Source organism: Canis lupus, chromosome 8, assembly GCF_048164855.1.
Source record: "Canis lupus baileyi chromosome 8, mCanLup2.hap1, whole genome shotgun sequence".
NCBI lineage: Eukaryota > Metazoa > Chordata > Mammalia > Carnivora > Canidae > Canis > Canis lupus.
Window position 1 is genome coordinate 48637825 of NC_132845.1, and position 21598 is coordinate 48659422.

The following is a 21598-nucleotide window of genomic DNA, read 5'->3' on the forward strand; positions in this document are numbered from 1 at the left end:
TCTCTCTGTTCAGTCTTCCCTTCTGTCTGTCCTGGTCCCTTCTCTTCTGTAACTTGTAGTTCAAGGAAGATGACCTTGAAAATATGTAATCTAAGGATGGCTCTTTGTTGTAAATCTTCATGTGTTCATGGGGAACCATAAAGCTTAGAAATGGAGAAAGGATTTTAAGGGCTCTTTTTTTTTTTTTAAGATTTTACTTATTTATTCATGAGAATAAATGAGTAAGACAGAGACATAGGCAGAGGGAGAAGCAGGCTCCCCACGAAGAGCCTGATGCAGGACTCGATCCTGGGACCCAGAGATCATGACCTGAGACAAAGGCAGACTCAACCACTGAGCCACCCAGGTGCCCCTGAAGGGCTCCTTTAGAGCTGATAAAGTATGTTATGTCTTCTCTTCATGATCCGTCCTGCAGCTGTGGCGGGGGAAACAGGTGGCACTGGGCCCTTGCATACAGTCTCAGCCCTGCTCCTCTGCCTCCCCAGCCAGCTGCCTGCCCTAACCCACAGGCAGTTCTCCTTGTTCCCTTGAAGTAGGGCTTCGTCAGCAGACCACAAATGGTCAGATCGTAATCCTTACTGAGGTTCAGCTCATGTCTTCAGAGAGAGTAGAGCACACGTAGCAGGGCTGGCCACACCCGTCATGTCTGTTCTATGGGGAAAGATGATCATAAGCACACATTACAAACCAAGTTACCAGGCTCTGTTGCAGCACTCAGTTATGCTACAGTACGTAATCGTTCAAATCACTGATAGTCCTTCAGAATCTTATTCTCTTAGAAATAACAGAAAAGTGTGTTCTTCCTCCTGAAATGGTTTCCATGGGGCTGATTTGTTCATCCTTTATATCTGAAGTACTACACATTTGATAGCCATTTTAAAAGTATTTAAAAAGTAATAAAAACGGAGGACTTTTAAGATATGTCTGATTTCAGAGATCACACTTCGTCCTTGTTTACAAAAAAAAGTCATTTTAATAATCAAGATTTATTAAATTGGGTTTAATAATTATTAAGTTATTGAAATTTTCTGTAACCATTTGCTAATTATTTAAAGATACAATTTTTGTCCCCTAGTACCTATATATATTTTTTATTTAAATTCTATTAACATACAGTGTATTATTAGTATTTATTATTAATTTCAGAGATAGAATTCAGTGACTGATCAGTCTTATGTAATACCCAGTGTTCATTCCATCACATGCCCTCCTTAATGCCCATCATCCAGTTACCCCATCTCCCCACCTCCCTTACTTGCATTACTTTCCTAGAGTTAAGAGAAACAACTTGATTTGTCTCCCTCTCTGATTTCATCTTCTTTTGTTTTTCCCTCTCTTCCCCTGTGATCCTCTGTTTTGTTTCTTAAATTCTACATATGAATGAGATCATATAATAATTGTCTTTCTCTGACTTATTTCACTTAGTGTAGTACCCTCTAACTCCATCCACATCGTTGCAAATGGTAAGATTTCATTTTTTGTTGGGTGAGTAGTGTTATATATATATATATATATATATATATATATATATATATATACACACACACACACACACACACACACACACACACACACCCCATATCGTATTTATCCATTCATCTGTCAGTAGACATCTGGGCTCTTTCCATAGTTTGATTATTGTGGACATTGCTGCCCTTCAGGTCACTGTGTTTGTAAAGATAACAATATTTTTTATAGTTTTAGAATTTTAAAAGGGGTAATTAAGGATCACATACATATTTTACTGAGGGCACGCAAGTGGCTCAGTGGTGGAGCGTCTGCCTTTGCCTCAGGTCGTGATCCCAGGGTCCTGGATCAAGTCCCTCATCAGGCTTCCATAGGGAGCCTGCTTCTGCCTCTGCCTATGTCTCTGCCTCTCTCTATGTGTCTCTCAGGAATAAATAAATAAAATCTTTTAAAAAATAAGTATTTTACTAAAAATATGGTACCCTTGGGGAAACTTTAGGTGTGACCTGGACTGACATTTTTCTCCCTAAATGTATCCAGTCTGGTTGCCCGCTTCTGCATGGCTTCTGTGACAGTGGCTCAGGCCTTGTGGAGGCAACCCCAGTGGGCCTGTATGCCTTCCATGAAGGGCTACTGGAGGGCCTATTTCAAAGTACCAGGATGTGGGAGGTTGAAAAGAAAATGCATCTTCTCCCAGTCCAGTATCGAGAATGCTACAGGAGAACCACAGCTCAGTATTTAGCAATCTGTTTCCTTGCTGTTACTAATTATTGTATCCAATCCCCTTTGGAGGCTTTTACGCTGGTGAAACATTGCACAGTTGGTAATATTCTCAGGTCTGTGCTTACCGCAGTGCAGCGTCATCTCAACCATATCTTTTTTATCAGCAGCTTTGTGAGCATATATTGAGACTGCCAAGTTTTTGTGTAGGTCCCTTGAGCCGTGTTTGTTTCTGTTCCGATTCCCTGAAGCCCTTCCTGGATTATTCCTAGTCTCCAAGCCATACAGTTTTTCTCACGCTTATTAAATATCTATGCTTGGAGTAGTGGGAAAATTGACCTGATTTATGGAACTCTCTTTCATACAAAAACCACTCTTTTGAGTTTGTGTACACACAAACATTGTGGAAGCAGTTTTATCATAGCCAAAGTGACTTTAATCACCTATCATTGGAAGTTAAATGTCCCTCATGGCAGTAGAGCCAGATGACACTAAAGATGATGTAGCACATGTAATAAGGAACAAGGATGAATCTACTGAAAGCGGTTCACGTGGTTACTTTGGGCTTCTTTTACTCAGAATGCAAGTGTCGTTCCTCCCTTCATCCCTAATTCAATTCCAAAGACATTATGTGGGGCAAAGCAGCCGCCATATGGGAATGGGGGCAACAACCCAGGGGAAGCTCTTAGAGCCCATTTGGGGTGAGGAGATTTCTGCATAGAGTTTGTTACAGCAGTGATAGTAGTAGGATGAACCAGGTATCAACAGGTGGGGTGGCGGACCATGGGAGACAAGATTCTCGCTCTAGGAGAAGTGGGTTACAATCATATAAAAGAGACAAGTGGAGGAAGAACCTTTGGCATTGGATTGGAATTGGAAGCATCAGGGTGAACTTCTGGTTTTCAGCATATATATAAGTAAATATAGATGTACATACTTAAATATACATCTGTTAATATAGAGAGACATAAATATGTGTGTACTTGTATGTTCACACACATAAACTCACAGACATGTTCCCTAACTTTTACAGAGGAGGCCTGGGAACACCAACACCCTAATAGCAATGAGTACACCTGCTGTTCAGTCCTTGCTTCTCAGCGGAGCAGGAAAAGTAAAAGATGAGCCTGGAATACCTTGTACCAGAAAGTAATAAAGTATGCAGAGAGTAGATCGTGACATAAAAAGCTGAAGCCAGCTTGAATGGACTCCCTCTGGCCAAATCTGGAATAATGTGAGCAATGGTAAGAGCAGGTTATCACCCACTGAATAAAACAGGAATCCATTAAGTCCATGGTGATAGAAATAGGTACCATAAACCAGATAAAGGGGATTCTTATGGTCAGATGTGCCACTAATAAACATAGAAGAAAGAATGATAGAATTTTCAAAGTCACCATTGTGTGACTGTCACAGTAATAAATAATTCAGCCCCACTAAGTAATTCATTACAAAAAGAAAAACTAACTTTACAGTGAGGAAACTTGGCCAATACCATCTTAATCAGTTCATCAAAATAAATATTACCAATTATAAGATCAATTGGATCTGTGCACCACCCAGTAGGATGCAAAGAACACATCACCACTTCTGTGGTATTTCTGCCAAAAATGCTCGTGCCATAGCCTGAGTCTGATCATGCAGACACACCAGACAACTCAAATTGAGGGCAATGCTGTGAAATAACTGGTCTGTCATCTTCAAAATTTTAGAGACTGAGGAACTTTTCAGAAATGCATACTAAAGAGAGGTGAAATAACTCAGGGTCCTATGTGATCCTGGTGTGGATCCTTTTGCCTTAAAGTATGTTGTCAACCACAATAAGATACCACCTTACACCGGTGAGAATGGGGAAAATTAAGGCAGGAAACCACAAATGTTGGAGAGGATGCGGAGAAAAGGGAACCCTCTTACACTGTTGGTGGGAATGTGAACTGGTGCAGCCACTCTGGAAAACTGTGTGGAGGTTCCTCAAAGAGTTAAAAATAGACCTGCCCTACGACCCAGCAATTGCACTGTTGGGGATTTACCCCAAAGATACAGATGCAATGAAACGCCAGGATACCTGCACCCCGATGTTTATAGCAGCAATGTCCACAATAGCCAAACTGTGGAAGGAGCCTCGGTGTCCATCGAAAGATGAATGGATAAAGAAGATGTGGTTTATGTATACAATGGAATATTGCTCAGCCGTTAGAAACGACAAATACCCACCATTTGCTTCAACGTGGATGGAACTGGAGGGTATTATGCTGAGTGAAGTAGGTCAATCGGAGAAGGACAAACATTGTATGTTCTCATTCATTTGGGGAATATAAATAATAGTGAAAGGGAATATAAGGGAAGGGAGAAGAAATGTGTGGGAAATATCAGAAAGGGAGACAGAACATAAAGACTCCTAACTCTGGGAAACGAACTAGGGGTGGTGGAAGGGGAGGAGGGTGGGGGGTGAGGGTGAATGGGTGACGGGCACTGAGGGGGGCACTTGACGGGATGAGCACTGGGTGTTATTCTGTATGTTGGTAAATTGAACACCAATAAAAAATAAATTTATTAAAAAAATAAAGTATGTTGTTGGGACAATTAGTGGAACATGAGTGAAATCTATGGATTAGATGGTGATAAATCACTGTTAATTTCCTGATATTGATGGTTATATTGGGGTGTTATGGGGAAATGTCCTTGATTGTAGGAATAACACACCAGAGACTTAAGGCAAAGAGGTATCATGTCAGAGCCTTCTCGCAGATGGTTCAGGAAAAGTGAATTTGAAGTTATTTCATATTTTTAAAAATAGCAAAATAAATGTTCTTTCAGGCATATTCACCACTAAAGAAATTACTATTTTCTCTCAAAACTAGAGATTAGACTATAAACCCACAGCAAGACAATGTGTTTCCTTATTGAGATTATTTTTATATTTATCAGATATAAAAATAATAAGCTTACAGAGAATCATGAGTGCTTGTGTGGCTCAGCTGGTTAAGCATCTGCCTTCAGCTCAGATCATGATACCAGAGTCCTGGAATTGAGTCCTACATTGAGCTTCCTGCACCACAGGGAGCCTGCTTCTCCCTCTGCCTGCTACTCCCTCTGCTTGTGTACATGTGCACTCACTTGCTCTTTCTCCCTCTCTGTCTCTCTACAAAAAAGAAAAAAAAAAAGGCTTATTCTGATCCTTAAAAGAGAACTGTTTTGTTTTTTAACATACACAACACACACACAGCCAGTAAAAAAAAAAAAGTTGAACTGGCTGGTATAGCTCTGTATCTATTCAGTTCTCTAAACTTGTGGCCTAAACACAGTTGAATATGGTTTAAAAGCAGTATGCTGAGAAAGAGAATATGAGGGTTTACTGTTTTTGTTGTCCTTTTTGCAAAGTAATTCTTAATTCTTAATTAGAATGTAGGCTTTGGAGCCAGGCCACCTGTTGGGAGTCCTGGCCACCATGTAGAAGATAGTTGGCCTCTGACAAATATAGTTGATTTTTCTAGGCCTCACTTTTCTCATCTGTAAATTGTGATAATGTTAAACTCCCAGGCCCAACAGCAGGACAGATGAGGTGACCTATGAAAAGCACTTAGACTGGGGTACCCTGCGAGCACTAAGTAAAGTTGGCTGCTGCTGCTCTCATTTCAGGAAAAGGAGAAATGCTTTCATGAAAGCATTTTAGGATGGTTATGCCAGCTTTCCTTCTCCCTCCCCAGGAGTACAATTACTAGGATGCCATAAAATTTGTGACCTCTGCTGTTAAAACCTGTCCCAAGATCAAACTAAAGCCTAGAGATGGAGCATATTCTAGAAGACAGCAAGTATTGCAGTGCAGTAGGAGAACAACTTGGGCTCCGGAGAACTGAGACTGGTTAAGCGCCAGACCTGCCATATAGAAGCGTGGTGACTTTGGTCCTGGTCTGTAAAATGGCTATAATGTGCCAATAATCATAGGTCAGAAGGGGCTCTTGGGGTGAAATGAGATAAACTTCACCAAACTGCTAAAGAGGTCACTGACCTAAAGAATGTTCTCAAAAAGCTATGGTTACTTTGCCTGCTCCTTTAAAGACACAGAAACAGTGTAGAACAGAAGCCTCAGGATCAGAAATAGTAGCAGAGCATTGGAGCGCATTTTCAAGACGTGTGATAAGCTCAGCATTGTTTGTTCCTGCAGGCGTGTGGACTCCCAGCCCTGGGCTTACATTGCTTCAGAAGGAATTTCAGTTGACAAGAGCCATGTCATGTGTTGTGTAATCCCATTCTCAGGAGACGCTGGAGAAGAGTAGATAACTATCTTTCTAGAACAGTCCGGGTTTAGTGCACACCAGCGCCGGAACCAGGGACAAAGGACAGAATCTTCATCCAGCCCCCATCTGTGTCTCAGTGGTGAAGGCAATACTTGGTTTCCTGGCTTTGAAAACGTGGCCTGTCTTTATCCCTTAGAAGGCATGTCAGATGCACATTCAAGATGTATGTGTATATTTTCTTTTGAAGAGAAAATGTGCTTCCTTCAGAGAACATTTCATCTAAAATTAGTGACTACTGGGCATTGATTGAGGACTTCTGTAGAATTTTGAGCATAATGAAAACAAGTTTTCCCATTGCGGCTTCCCTTCTTTAATTCATTCGCTCAATCATGCAACAAGTTTTTATTGAAAACTAATATTCCAGGCACTCTGCTGGATGTGGGCTCTTAAAAAGTGAACAAAATGTTATCCCTCATGGAAGAGGATTCCATCTGCTGCTCTTACAACCTCTAATGGGTTTTCTGGGAACCCTTTGCAATAGAGCATACTTTGAGCCATGTTTTTAAAAATCAGCTTCTTCTGGCTGTAGCTGCGGGTAGATATATATCTGATACATATGAAAACAGGCTTGTCTCCACATTTGCCTGGAGGTGCCGTACCTAGAGACGTCCTTCCAGCAGCATCCCTCACACTCAGTGGACAGCAGTCTGTGACTTGCAGGAGAGGTGCCTGTCGCCGATAGCTCGTGTGAGATTAAACTTGGGCTGGCCGCTGGTTGAATCGGCTGTGAAATAGAAGCTCTCTTGCTCTGCCTGCTTTTCGTACGTGGGAGGAGATTTTTCCTTAGAACAATCATGGCGATGTTAACTGTCAGCCGACTAGCGGCACAAAGGAAAACTGCTGCTCAGGTCCAAATTGGTGAGGGCGGAAAGCTGCAACTGCAGTACGTTTCCCTATTACAAAGAGCCCTGGCTCTGCCAGGAAGAGCCGGACGCAGCGAAAGGCACGCCACGGAAGAACTTTGGTAGTTGGATGCCTCTGCTGTTGGCAGCTATGCTGGTAGCATGTTTATTCGGTGTGGTCCCTCTACTGCGAGAAGACCCGCTTCCTTCTGATGCCCTACACTGCCGTTTGTTTAGCTGGAGAACTTAATGAGTAATGAATGTGCTCGTCTGGCTGATAGAAAGTATTTCCACAGCCTGCGGGTGTGTTTATAGAGAGCCGGAGAGAGACCACAGGCAGCAATTTGTCTTCTTAGGTATCAGCAAAGTCTTCTCTTTTAACAACTACAGGATTTATTTTTAACTGCTTGACTCAGTGTTTGTCAGATGATTCGGACCATCAAACTGCAGATGGAAGTACCCAGCGCGGGGGAAGCTGGAATGGCAAGGGGAAGGGGGCTGGCTGGGAAAAGGGGTGGGATTTCAGCATCGTGCCTCTGGGGCTCTGCCTCCCAATGTGGGAGAGAGTTTAGGGCTTCCAGCAGCAGGAGTGTATTTGCAGGTCAGGCTGGGAACTAAAGAGGAATGGCTGCCTTCAGCTGCTCAAAGACATAATTGCCCAGTGATTGGGGTATCGTGAGGAGGAACCCAGGACCCAGGGACCAGGGACCAGTGTGTGCGGAGCGCTCGGCAAATTGCGCTTTGCTCCTGCTTGATGCTGCTTGTCTCCAGAAAGCTCTCACCATGATCGATAGCTCCAAGAAGCAGCAACAGGGCTTCCCAGAGATTTTAACTGCTGGGGATTTCGAACCATTAAAAGAAAAGGAATGCCTTGAGGGGAGCAACCAGAAAAGTCTCAAGGAAGGTCAGTCTGTCTGTGGAGGGGCAAAACTGCCAAATTCATGTTCCTGTTAACCAGGCTGAGCATGTGTGTCTGCTTACCGTGCCGTGTGTCTGCTCTCTGTTCACTCCTGTACTTCACATGTTCTAAGTTCTCTGAAATGAAACCTTAATGCTGTTCTGGGTGGCTCTTTCTCACGGTTCGTTAACTGCTGGAACTCTAGGGATTTTGCAATAATTAATACAGGAAGGGGACTTAGGAGGCCAGTCCTCATTTCAGTGAAATCTTTCCAGGTTCATTTGGTATATTTTCTCATACTTTCCAATTTTTTTTTGCTCGCACCCCCCACCCCTTTAGGAAAGGCTACTTCCTTTTTAATATCATTCAGAATACTGTTTTAGGTTTACAAACACCTAATTCCAGGAAAATTTTTTCCAATTGACACGTTTAGGGGTTTTATTGTTTAAAACCAGGAGGGTAGCTAGTGCTTTCTTAATTATATCTTTAAATGGTTGGTTTAATTGGTTGTAATGCACATTGCATCATTTTGTTTTGTTTTTTAAAACACATTGCATGGTTTTGTGGTCTTTTAACAAGGCAAAAAAGCAGCTTAAGTGTACTGTCAGTTACTGTCCGTGGCCACTGCGTGGTACCTCACTGACTGATTTGAGAAAATGGCCAAGGGTATGAGCTTTGCTGTCCCCTGTCCTGGCATATAGTGAAGTGTGGCCAGACCAGTGCAAGTCATGCTTTACTGTGGCAGCTGGAGAAGATCAAGGGCTGTGGTTTAAGAAATTCAGGATCTATAGAGAGAGAGTTTTTCCTGAATCTGAGATAATGAAGGTTACCCCTCGCAATGCTTGTTTACTTTGAAATTTGATTTTCTAGGGTTCCTTGGTAGGAAAAGAAAACAAAAAACACAGTAACCTCTTTTCGTTTTATCTGCTTTCAGCTCCTGCCATCAGCTGCCCCTCACCTTTCCACTTGCCCTTGCTCATCTTATAGACACAGAGAGTAAATGTAGACTTACCTGCCTGAGGAGCAGGTTGAGTTTCTTCCAAAGATATTGCTCCTTTTTTGCTCAGACATTTAGAATATGAGAACGTGATGATAGAGATTGTTACAGATTTGGAAGATAAGAAGAAGAAACAATAGTTGGACTTTTTAGAGTTGAACTACTTTGGGGTATGGGTAGAAAAAACATGTAGATCAAAACAAATGACACACAATGAAGTATAAATAGCCGTTGCCAGGAACAAAACAATGGGGTCGCCTCTGCTTGCGCACAGCAAACCTCACTGTAGATTCTTATAAAATCAATACCAGTGGAGTTTTTAGGACACATTCTGGAGATTCACTGAGGGAACTTAAAGTTTTTAAATCATTAACTTAAAAAAAATAGTTAAAAATTACCTATGGATCATTTAAGTCTAGTTCAGGTGTTAAGCTCCTGTTCATACCTTACATTTGAAACAATGTCTGTGCTACTTGAACACTGAGAAAGTGGAGAGAAATAGAGCTGTCACAACCGCAGAGTAGGATAAGGAGCCAGAAGCAAGGATTAAAAACATAAAAGGAGGGTAGAAGCAATACCAAGAAGCACAGCAGAGCAGAGTTGACATGATTACATAACATATGGCTTGTTTCCCTAACCATTGAGATCGTGCCTACCATTTATACTTGTGTGATAATATATGGTCAGAAGAGCAAGAGGTTGGCTCTTAGGGGAGATGTACTTGGGACCGGGTCCCAGGCACACCATTCTGGAGCTGTGACCCTAGACAAGTTCACTGTCCTGAGCCTTTAATCTCATTTGTACAGTAGGAGAGGCAACACGTACTTCATCCTGTTCTTATGAGATGCCCGATTTGATGCCACTTTGTCATCCCTCTTCTTTTTTGCCTTTTTTCGACCCTTTTCAGCAAAAGTAGCCTTTGCTTACCTTTTCCTTCTATTTTTTTTCATTTTTAAAATTTCCTATATATTTATAGCATAGAGAAATATATGTTACTGTCATATAAATTCGAGAGAACATTCATGTTTTAAAACCCTCCACAGAAATGGTTGTATAAAATTGATCTATCTCACCACAGTTGTACTGACGAGGGTTTTGCTTTATATACCTCCACAGATTATATTTCTACCCATTTTCTGCTAGAGATAAGGCCAAGGGAAAAACAAAAAACCCCATAGATCTCGAGGATGATCTGTTACCTCCATATTAGTGACGCTGAAAGAGAAATTAGACCTGGGTTTCATTAGAACAGACAAAATAGGAGAAATGTTACAGAAAACACTTTTATTTGAAGTGGCATAAAAATAGTGTGGTTCCTGTGCAAGGTGGGACCCCTGGAATTGAGTGTGTCACAGTCACTGCCTGAAGATGTGTACCAGTGGTCAGCTTAGCAGACTCATAGAGCACAACATTGGGGCTGGGATAGTCCTCTGCTGAGCTTTATGTGCTTTTAGGCCTTGGACTATACATTAGTTATATTGACCCATGAAAGTTGATTGATATGGCAGCAGTTATTGAAACACCAAAACACCCTAGAGTCTAATTAGATCCTATACTCTTTTGTCAAAAGAGACAAATACACAAGTGACTATTAGTGTCCGATGGGTGATGCCTCATGTGTTAAAGGATGCTAAAAATATTCATTGTATTTCACATCAGTAGTGTTCAGTCCTCCACTCACTCCTTTTTGGCAATTTTGGTTTTTGTTTTTGAAAGAACAAGGATCCCTGGGTGGCTCAGCGGTTTAAGTGCCTGCCTTCAGCCCAGGGCATGATGCTGGAGTCCTGGGATGGAGTCCCACATCGGGCTCCCTGCATGGAGCCTGCTTCTCCCTCTGCCTGTGTCTCCGCCTCTCTCTCTGTGTCTCTCATGAATAAATAAAATCTTAAAAAGAAAAAAGGAAAGAAAGAACACCCCTGGGATTTTTTTTAAACATCAAGATTTTAAGTTTCCAGGTAGTGAAGAAAGGCTAAATTTTCGTCCATTTAGTTCTAACCACATGGACACAGCCTGGTCTCCCTGGTGTTTCTGACATGTGTCTACTGTTAGGGGTTGGAAGTTCAGTCTGCTTCTCAAGTAGGTGCTCTGTTTCTTACTTATATTAGGATATGTCAGAATTCCTGTTGCTGTTGACAGCCAGAATTATTATTAGGGGGAAAAGCAGACTTTATTTCCAAATAATCATAGGCTTCAGGAGTCTCTGTGGCACCTTAACAAGAAAATTTAGTAATACCAATTAAAAATTTAAGAAAAAAATGTTGGAAATGGCCTCTGAGTAGTTGTCATTCCATACTTCACAGTTTTGTTAATGCTTATGTAAACTTTATGATAAATACCAATCCATGTGTGTAGTGGGAGAATTTAACTATTAGCTGCTTTAGGTGAGGCTAGCAATAAATATCATGCATTCTCCTGATCAAATTCAAGACAGAGAATTCTCCTTAGACTAGGTTACTTTGTCAAAGCAGCAGTGGGGAATCTCAACTTTTGACTTGTCCATGAAAGCATTTGAACATTTTCTAATTGTGTGCAACATGGATGAAATCTAAAATTAATTTCTGGTTCTAGAACTAAAGATGGATATTACAGTCACCAACTTGACAACTGAAGAATTAACAATTACAAATTATGAGGGAAAATCAAATAAATTGAGGTGATTTAATTTAGATAAGTGGTTTAATCTGAGTCATTATTAAGATAATGAATCATAATACCAATGCTACCAGCTAGTTCTAATTGAAGAGGAAAATGGATGCTCTAATGATGAAAAGAAAACTGGGGTATGTATTACTTTACTTTGATTAAAACTAACTTCTCTAACAACCCCAAAACTCAGTGTTTTAACCAAAGTACATTTCTTGCTCAACACACAGTCCAGACTGCTACCCTAGTCACCTGTCCTCTAAGAAGTGGCTTGGGGAGTCTGGGCTTCTCATTGTGTTGCTCAACCCATGAGTGGCGGGGGAAGAGTTACAGACATGTGGGGCCACATTCCCACTTCTGTTCCTGGCGGATAAATAACAGTTATTATTAAAGTTTGTGAAAAGTAGGTGAAAGTTTGTGGTGTGCTGGGACATGGCTGTAGTAGATCTTTTTAAGAAAAGGTGTACATTTGTCTGAAATCTTCTGAGCAAACTAACCTGGGGAAAAGAGATGAAATAAATATCTTTACCAAAGCACTCAGACTTTTTAATTTTTTTTAAGATTTTATTTATTTATTCATGAGAGACCGAGAGAGAGAGAGAGAGAGAGAGAGAGAGAGAGGCAGAGACACAGGCAGAGGGAGAAGCAGGCTCCATGCAGAGAGCCCAACGTGGGACTCTCCTGGGTCTCCAGGATCACGCCCTGGGCTGAAGGTGGCGCTAAACCGCTGAGCCACCCCGGGCTGCCCGCACTCAGACTTTATTAAATGTTGAGAATTATCTCGTATGTACTCAACCTGCACTGTCCATTAGCCACATATGGCTATTTAAATGTAAATTTAAAATAAATAAAATTTTTAAAATTCAGCTCCTCCATCACATTAGGCACACGTGGTTAGTGCCTGGCGTATGCAACGGTACAGATTATAAAATGCTTCCATCAGTGTGGAAAGTTCTGTGAACGACAGTGTTGCTCTGCTTTTCTTCCTCCATGCCTCTGCCCACCACTTTCCTTTCATCCCAGCTTTGCAGGTCCAAAGTCGCCAAAAACCCAAACCCAATGCCATTTCCTAAAGAAAGTCGCTTGATCCTATTAGCTAAAAATAATTTCCCCTCTCCTGTATGTTCCCTATAACTTGATCTGCATTTCTTCGTGGCATTTGACCTTTTTCTGTAGTGATACATAGATCTTTATTGTCTTCGCTAATAGACTGATGATTTGGCGGGGGGGGGATAGAATCCTTGTTTGGATTATTTTTGTACCTCACCCCCAGTGTCCTGCATCTCAGAGACACATTATTATGCAACAAGTATTTAAAGAGTATTACACCCCCCCCCCGGCCTTCTTAAACAGAATATAATTTGAACTCTTCCCTTCAGATATAATTTGTAATTCAGTTATAAACTAATAACCCCACATGTGATGCATTAGTGCCTTAAAGCACCGTGTCAGGGTGTGTGAAATCATTTATCAGTGCACAGAATGATCTTTAGATCATTACTAGATTATTAGCATTGTTCTTTATGGTTTGATTTTTGCCAAAATCAGCCACTCTCCCTTTTCTGATTTGCTGCTTCTAATTCGTATTTGTAAGGTAAGCAACAAAGTAACACAATGTAATAGATCTTGATTCTATTGTTGACCCAACTAAAATACATTTATTGAGCCATGGTTGAGAAACAGACAAATAAGCGTTGAAATAAAGAATGCTACAAAGCCTTCTCTGAGTAAAGCACATGAATTTTGTAACATCTATTTTGATTTCTCTTAGAAATTCTTTGTTTTCTGTCAGTGTTCTACAAAAGTGCAAGTGTCGTTACAGTATCACTAAAATAACATTTTTAAAAAATAAATTTGAAGAGTATAATATACTCTTTATAATAAATTAAACTAACATGCTGGTATGAAGGAAAAGGTAAAAGATCCCTCTTCCCAGACAGTGTTTTTAAAAAACAATGGGTGCATGCTGTTTTTGAGGTAAAGTTATATAACTTTTTGTTAGAAATGATTTGATTTTGCAGAATTTGTTTGTACTCAGCATCGTGACAGCATACAAGGAGCTTGCAGCCTAAAAAGTGAGAAACTAAATGATAATATAGAGTGAAAATGTGCACGCACGTAAAAGAGAGAACAGAAGAAACCCATGTGTGTGTGCTCTCGTCCACACGAGGGAAGAAGACACCTGTTCGGGCCAGCCCTCTCTCCAGACCTGTGCAGCCCCCAACATCCCTGACGACTCCATTGGGCCTCTTCTTCCCATGAAACATGCTCCTCTAGTTTCCTGTCACATTTAAGGGAATTTCTGTCCACCTATTGGCTCATGCTGGGAATTTGATCAGTGACACTGTCCCTGACCTCCTCCTCATAACCTGTCACCAGGTCCTGTCACAGATACATCAGTTCTACCTCAAATATATTTCTCTCACCCATAGCACTGTTTCACCACAACCACCACCCTTGCCTAGGCCCCCTTCCTCAAATGCAGTCTCAAGTGGACACAGGGCTGCCTCCTAATCTCACCCCACCCACTTAGACCCCTCCATGGACTGAGGCCCTGCCCCTGTGTCCAGAAATAGGATGTTCTTCTGTTTCCTTCTATCACTGTCTCTCCCAGAATGCCTGTCCCTCCCCAATCCACCCTACTCCATTGGCTTGAAGGACCACAACTCATCCCTTCATTTGCACCATCATGTACAGTCGCTATGATACTGGGGCAGCCCACTTCTCAGTTCTCTTGTTTTGGTGGGCAGATAGCTATGCATACATATGTGTATGTAGGTAACTAGGTAGGTGAATGCATGGGAGTCCCATTCCTGAATCTGCACAGTGGCAGAAAAACCAAGCTATTGAGCCAGGATCAAGTGACCTCAAAAGAGTAGCATGTGCTTTCTATTCTGAGAAAAATTGGAGATAAATAATATTCCACAGTTTTTCTGTTTCATTGTCAATTATCCTTTTATTCAGAGAGCCTGCCTTAGGCCTTTACATTAAGACTTTTCAGTCTTTTATGCCACATACATCTTCCCATCTTAGAGGAATTAAGAGAGAACTCCTACCTGCCAGCACCTCTACCTAGAGCTGCACACTGAAATGCTGATGTGGTGGTGGTGGTGGAATATAGAACTTCTGATTGCCCCCACAATAAGAATAATATTATGTTTTCTTGGAATCATACAGATTAAGAAATAGAGAAGTTTGGCTATGGAGCCAGCATGCTTCTACAGATTAAAAATCAATTGTCTCAAAGAAAGAAATCAAGTATTGTTTTAACCTCTTTACATTGCTGGTGATAAAACAGTTAAGTGGAAGATTTTGCTTTTGAAGTGCCTGTTGTTTGTGTTATACTTCCATTTATGCCTCACTGTGTACTTTATTTCCATCACTTTTTAATCAAACACTATTTTTAAAATGCGTATATGTAAAATATCTTTCTGTACGTCTGCCACAGACTGATGTCATCCCTGCCATTTTGTACTGGGCCCCCTGGCTTGACATCACGTTGTCATACCATGAGAAGCATACTTTAAATTCATTCCAACTTTTGACAAAAAGGAGAAGGGAATTTGTGTGAAGGTATGATCAGTTTAAAGAAACATGCCCCATTTTTAGCAGTCTGTTTCCATGGTAACAGAAGCAGCAGCCAACCATGGAGTTATCAAAGTGCCTGTAAATTTCCAAGGCTGAGTATTGAAAACATTGTTTTCCTGACCTCATACTGCAGATTAATTCAGGAAACCTATAGTATGTGAGCCTGGACTGTTAGCATTCTCATTTTTACTTCATTTTTGCTTTTAATTCCTAATGGAGGGTAAATGGTACATTTTAGACTGTGACCTTCCCATCAAGTTTAGAATTCTGAAGTTTGTACCACCTGCCTCTTCCCACATCCCCCAACCCAGTAGACTTCATAAGGATACAGTAGGCTCTCCGGCACTGGAAAGAAAGGCAGTATTTCCTGTGTAGCCTAAGGCCTAACTTTTTCAAACACTAATTTACGTAGTTTTTTTAGTTAGCTTGATTTTGTCTCCCTTAATTAAGTGGAAAGTAATAGTATAAAAATTCCCAATCAGAAATGCTGTTTGCTGTTCATCATGTCAGAGGTGTAGATTTATGTGCACACTGTCTAACTCTGCTTTTGTTCCAGAAAGGAAGTGCCAGTAATGGAAGCTTGCTTCGTCAGGGCCGACCGCATGGCTGTTACAGGACAGACCACCATTTTATTTTGGGCTTTTCTGTGATCTATTTTGTAGAATCATTTAAAGAAGAACCTTATTTTATAATTGTCAAATTACACTCCAAGGTCTGTGATCTTTGGTTGCTCTTCTTTATCTTGTGTGAGAGTACTTACATGCTTTTTCTCTTCTTTAATGCTTCATGAATTTTACATTAATAGTAAGTGGAGATAAAAACAAATTAGTATCTGCCAGTTTTTCATGGTTTTCTTTACTCTTTTGCCCTTCACCTTCCCTTATTAATCTTCTTATACCCTTTAAAGCAACATAATTAGATTTTGTCTTCTGTTCTACCACCGACATTAATTCGAAAATACCCTGGGCTTCACATTCCTACAACAAAGTGAAATAGTCCTAGTTCTGCCCATGAGAAGCACTCACCCATAGAATATTCTTCTGTTGACTTATTCTTTGACATGATATTCTCCTTCCTCAGAAAATATAACTCTCTTATATACTCTAAGTATACCACGCAAAATTAAGTAAAACATATTTATTAAAAATTCTAGATTATGAGCATTTAGAAGATGCTAGAATATGGGGGTGTCATCTAGAAGGGGAAATACAGGCCAAAACAATCCCAACAAAACCTAGGATTCAGTGTGACAAGGAATATAAAATGTAGCTGTTACTATAGTCATCATACTCCTGAAAGACAAAGTCACCATTAGTGATTCATGGAATTATGGTGGTGGAGGGCTAGCCAGGGCTGGGGGAGAAATGCAAAATTTGATTATTGAGTTACTAGTTTCTTAGTCTCTTCTTCTTTTTAAAATTGAGGTAAAGTTGATATAACCCAAAATTAGCCATTTTAAAGTGAACAATTCAGAGTTCCAAAATATTTTCATCACTCCAAAGAAAATCCTGTATCCATTTAAGTAGTTACCCCCATGTACCCCACCTCCATCCCCAGTTCTGCTTGCCACTGATCTGAACTCAGTCTCTGCATTTACTGATTCTGGATATTTCACATACATGGAACCATCTACTGTGTGGCTTTTGTCTCTGGCATCTTCCACTGAGCATCATGTTTTCCAGGTTCATCCGTGTTGGAGCAGGTGTCCATGCTGCATTCCTTTTTTTATGGCTGAATAACGTTCCATTGTATGGACAGACCACAGTTTTTACCATTCATTTCTTGCGGACATTGGGACCGTTCCCACCTCCTGGTGATTGTGAATTAGTGCTGCTCTGCATGTGTGTGTGTGTGTGTGTGTGTGAGAGAGAGAGAGAGAGAGAGAGAGAGAGAGAAAGAAAGAGAAAGAGAGAGAGAGACCCTGTCTTCCATTCTTTTCAGTTCACCTAGAAGTGGAATTGCTGGGCTATGCCTCTTCTTCACTAAAACTTTGTATAATGAGCTTCAGGAAGAACTGCCAAATTGTTCTAAATTTGTATCGTGTGGTCTTTGATCAGAAGGATAAAGTTCAGAGCCAACTAGTGACTTGCCAGTTTCCCGACTGACTTCTGTCCCCCAAGCTGTTGCCATTATTAATTGGAGCATTTCAGTAACAAATAACTTTGTTTCTCTTTCCAAATTGCTCTTCCCAGTCTGCAGTGATTATGTCGAACCTCCCTCGCTGGCCTCAAATTGACTTTTCCTTCATTCCCCTCATGTTCAGCAAGTCGCCTTTCTTCTTCCTCCTTTGAAAAAATTAAAGCCGTCTTTGGGAAATCCCTGGACATCCCAGACCAAATCTAGGTATCTAGCTTTACCCATTCGTCTTTACCCTCCTGTTGTGATAGAGGAAGTATCTCTTCACAAAAGCTCTCTTTGTGTGCTCTGAATCCTCTTTCCTTCCAGGGACCTGCTGCCTGTCCCTCTCCTGTGCATTCTCATTCAGAGTCCTTCATGATCATTCTCCCTCCTACCCTTCCTCCTCCTTCCTGTCTCTTGCTCTTCATCAGTTATGAACTTGCTTTTGTATGCTCCAGCTTGAAGTCCCACACCTCTCAAGCTCTCACCTTCTCTCCTACCCTTCAGGGCAACATTTTGAAAACATTGCTTCCGTTAACATCATTCACACCCTTGCCCCTTCTCTACTCTGTAACCTCAAGCAGGGGGAGCTGCGGAGGGAGAAGGAGAAGCAGGCTTCTCGCTGAGCAGCAAGCCCAATAGAGGACTCAATCCCAGGACCCTGGGATCATGACCTGAGCTGAAGGCAGACAATTAACCCAATGAGCCCCCCAAGCATCCCTCTAGTCTGACTTCCATCCATGACTCCAAGTAGTAGCTTCTTGTGCACTAAAACTGCAGTTGGTCATGACCCCCTTCTAGAAACACTTTCACACACACTCTTCAGCCTCCTCTTCCTTCATAGACCACTTCCTCTGACTTCCTTTGCTGGATCATCATCCCCTAGCTGACCCATATGTGGGCTTTTCATTGTTAACGTTCCTAGGCGCTGAGTTGCAGGCTTCTTTTGCCTTCTCTTCGCTGAACTCTCATGCTTCAAATGCCAATAAGTGATAACTTTCTAATTTCACTCTCCTTCTAAGACCTACCTTCTGAAATCTGGACACACAGAGCCAGTTGACATCGATGCTACCAATTCACACATGTCCAAGACCAAGCTCCTGAACGGCAATTGTGCTCTTTGTCTTAGTAAATGGTCTAACCAGGTGCTTAAGCCCAGAAACCCAGGCATCATCTTTCTTGTCTCTTTCTTCTTGAAACACAACATCCAGTCTCTTACCATATACTGTTGATTTTATTCTAAATATATCTTAAATCTGTCTGTTACATCTCTCAGCTGTGTTGAAGGGGAAAAAAATGAGATGTCTTGTGCTTAAAGTTTCTACCCAGGAACATTAGAAAAATTCTACCAAGTTTATAAATAAATAGGAGCTTTGCAAGGGAAAGCTTAAGCAGGGCTTCTGACAACCACTATAAATGTCTCCACGTTTCAGTCAAAAACCTGCCCCATCACCCTCACTAATGCTTTTGATATTTTTTGGTTCCTCACTGCTTATTATTTATAACAAATTTCACTGTTATTTTGGCATGATATTTGCCATTAGTCTTGGGTGAGCACAAGTGATCTTTGTTTCTGAATTTAAAGTTACCTTAAAACATGTTGATGTACATTGTGGGGAATGGATGAACAGAATGGTACTCTCTTAACTCATAAGTGGGAATATAGATTGCCGAAACCATTTGGATTGCAAAGTGCCCCCATCAGAATTTTAAATGCATGTTCCATTATCATACATTTTATGTATATAATCATCATCATCATGGAAGGATACCAAAAAGTGAGGGTAATCATTGCAGAATTGTTTATAATAGCAAAAAAATCTGGAAATTTATATGTATATGATTGATATATCCATATGTTGGATACAGCCATTCATACAACCAATAAGAATGAGCTAGATATTACGGGTTTGTTCTTTTTTTTTTTTTTTTAAAGGAAATCAGCAAACTACATGAATAGTGTGATCTACCCCGTGTATCTCCTTTGCATATCTTATATTTAATATTGCTGGAATATTCACAAAACACCCTCTGGGGCCATAGAAGCTTCACAGTGGTTACGTTTGTGGAGAAGGACTAGAGGTGTGGAGTGGAATGGACTTTCACTTTTCTTTTTAATACCTTCTTTATATGTGTGCGTGTCTCTTTTATTTCAACAAATAAATAGAAAAAATTCTCATAAAACCTGAATTTTTAATAGAGGTATTGGTGGTATAGTGGTGTATTTCTGAGACCCAGGCCCAGAAGGAAACTCCTCAGGATGTGGCTGCTTACCTTCTGACTACAAAATACCCATCCAAGCAAAGAGCTATAAGCATGTGAATCTTTGTTGAATTAAGTTTTTTTTAATCCTCCTGATAATGGGGGAGGACTGCATTTGTGGGGGCTGGAGGATATGTGGGAAATCTGTACTTCTGTCTTAGTTTTGCTCTAAGCCTAAAACTGCTTTAAAAAATAATAATAAAGTGAAAACATTCTTGCAGTTTTATATTTAAAAAAAAAAAAAAACAGTGGTTACTTTTACCAAGCATCTGAAGTAATAGTGGTCATAATAACAGTATTGATGACCACCACCTATTCAAACATTTGTCTTTAAGGAGAAGGAAGAATTCATCTGTCTTTTGCTCTTTGAATATAAATTTTTTCAAGATTTCAAATTTTTTTTAAAGATTTTATTTATTCATGAGAGACACAGAGAGAGAGAGGCAGAGGCACAGGCAGAGGGAGAAGCAGGCTCCATGCAGGGAGCCCAACGTGGGACTTGATCCTGGGCCTTCAGGATCACACCCTGGGCCAAAGGTGGCACTAAACCGCTGAGCCACCCAGGCTGCCCAAGACTTCAAATTTTTTACCTTACCTGATTAAGCAAATGCAGGTATACATTTTACCGCTAAATTGCTGCTTTAATAAACGACTACAACCCAGCTTCAGTGAGGCCCTCAGACCTCAATGTCCAAAGATTTTATGTAGGGGGCAGTACTCCCCTATCTGTTCAAAAGATAATATGATAACATTGTCTCTTTTTATAGGCTCAGGCACCTAATTTAATGCAGTCTAAACAATACTTAATTAATTTTTGCCAAGTCCTTTCATTTTATTCTCTTTATTCAAACATCTATTTGAAAAAATTAAATTTAAAAACAGAAACCAGGGCCTGTTTTTTGCATACTAGTGCCTTCGGAGTAGATACAGAATCAGTTCCAGAGTATTCTTTGGTTTTCCATCTTTGCTTTTGCCTCTGGTTTACCTGGCCTTCGCTTGACTCCTCAGGGTCTTGGGTTTTTCATCCCTGATGATTCTACAGTTTATTCTGCGTGATGTCCTGCAATTAAATAATATACATTGAGTCCTCAAACTTGCAGGCAGCTGCTCATCTCCCCTCCCCTTTGTAACCTACCCTCCTTCATACCCTGTAACTGAAACTAGCTATTTATAAAGAATTTCCAAGACCATGGCTGACTGCCACACCGCTTCCCAGAACAGGTCATTTCTGCCTTGTTTTTATAGTATACAGTCCTCAGATATCCCCTCACAAACCTTTTGCACCAAAACCGTGCTTTAAAATGTTGCATAATGTGGGTTTTTTTCCTTTAGAGTGAAAAAGCACTTTAATTAGCACTTTAGAGTGAAAAAGCACTTTAATTATTATACAAACACTTCAAATATTCTACGTATAGAAAAAATACACATATCACCTTGGTTCAAAAAGCAAATGAAAATTTTGAAGTGGGGTATCTTAAGTATTATATGAAAGACATTGCATTTTAGGTTGGGCTTGTTGTTTTTTTTTTTTCCTATAGGAAACTAATCCTGAAATTTTGTCTAAAGGCAGTTTAATCCATTTAAGAGGTTGGGTAAAGGAGCTAAAAATACTCTTTAATGTGTAGACGATTTGTGATGCTGAATAAGAGGGACATTTCATCCCTAACATTAGATAAGCTACCTTTCATTCTTTGGAATGGTGGTTAAAAATCCAATTTTTACATTTCTTATATCAAGAGCAAGTTGCAAACACTTTTGTTGACAC

At 40.6% G+C, this 21598-nt stretch overlaps 1 protein-coding gene across 12 annotated transcripts in view; it reads left to right on the top strand.

Moving 5' to 3' along the window:
• Window positions 1–21598, top strand: part of MRTFB (myocardin related transcription factor B) — a 210451-nt gene that overhangs the window by 114374 nt on the left and 74479 nt on the right. Inside the window, exon 1 of one of the 12 annotated variants that reach the window (XM_072835857.1) lies at window positions 7332–8231. The exons of 10 other annotated variants lie outside the window; for them this stretch is intronic. In XM_072835857.1, coding sequence (XP_072691958.1) covers window positions 8111–8231 — 121 coding nt within the window. In that variant the 5' untranslated portion in view covers window positions 7332–8110. Of the gene's footprint in view, window positions 1–7331; window positions 8232–21598 lie in introns of those variants that run through there. One more of the 12 variants, XM_072835854.1, reaches the window with a different exon arrangement.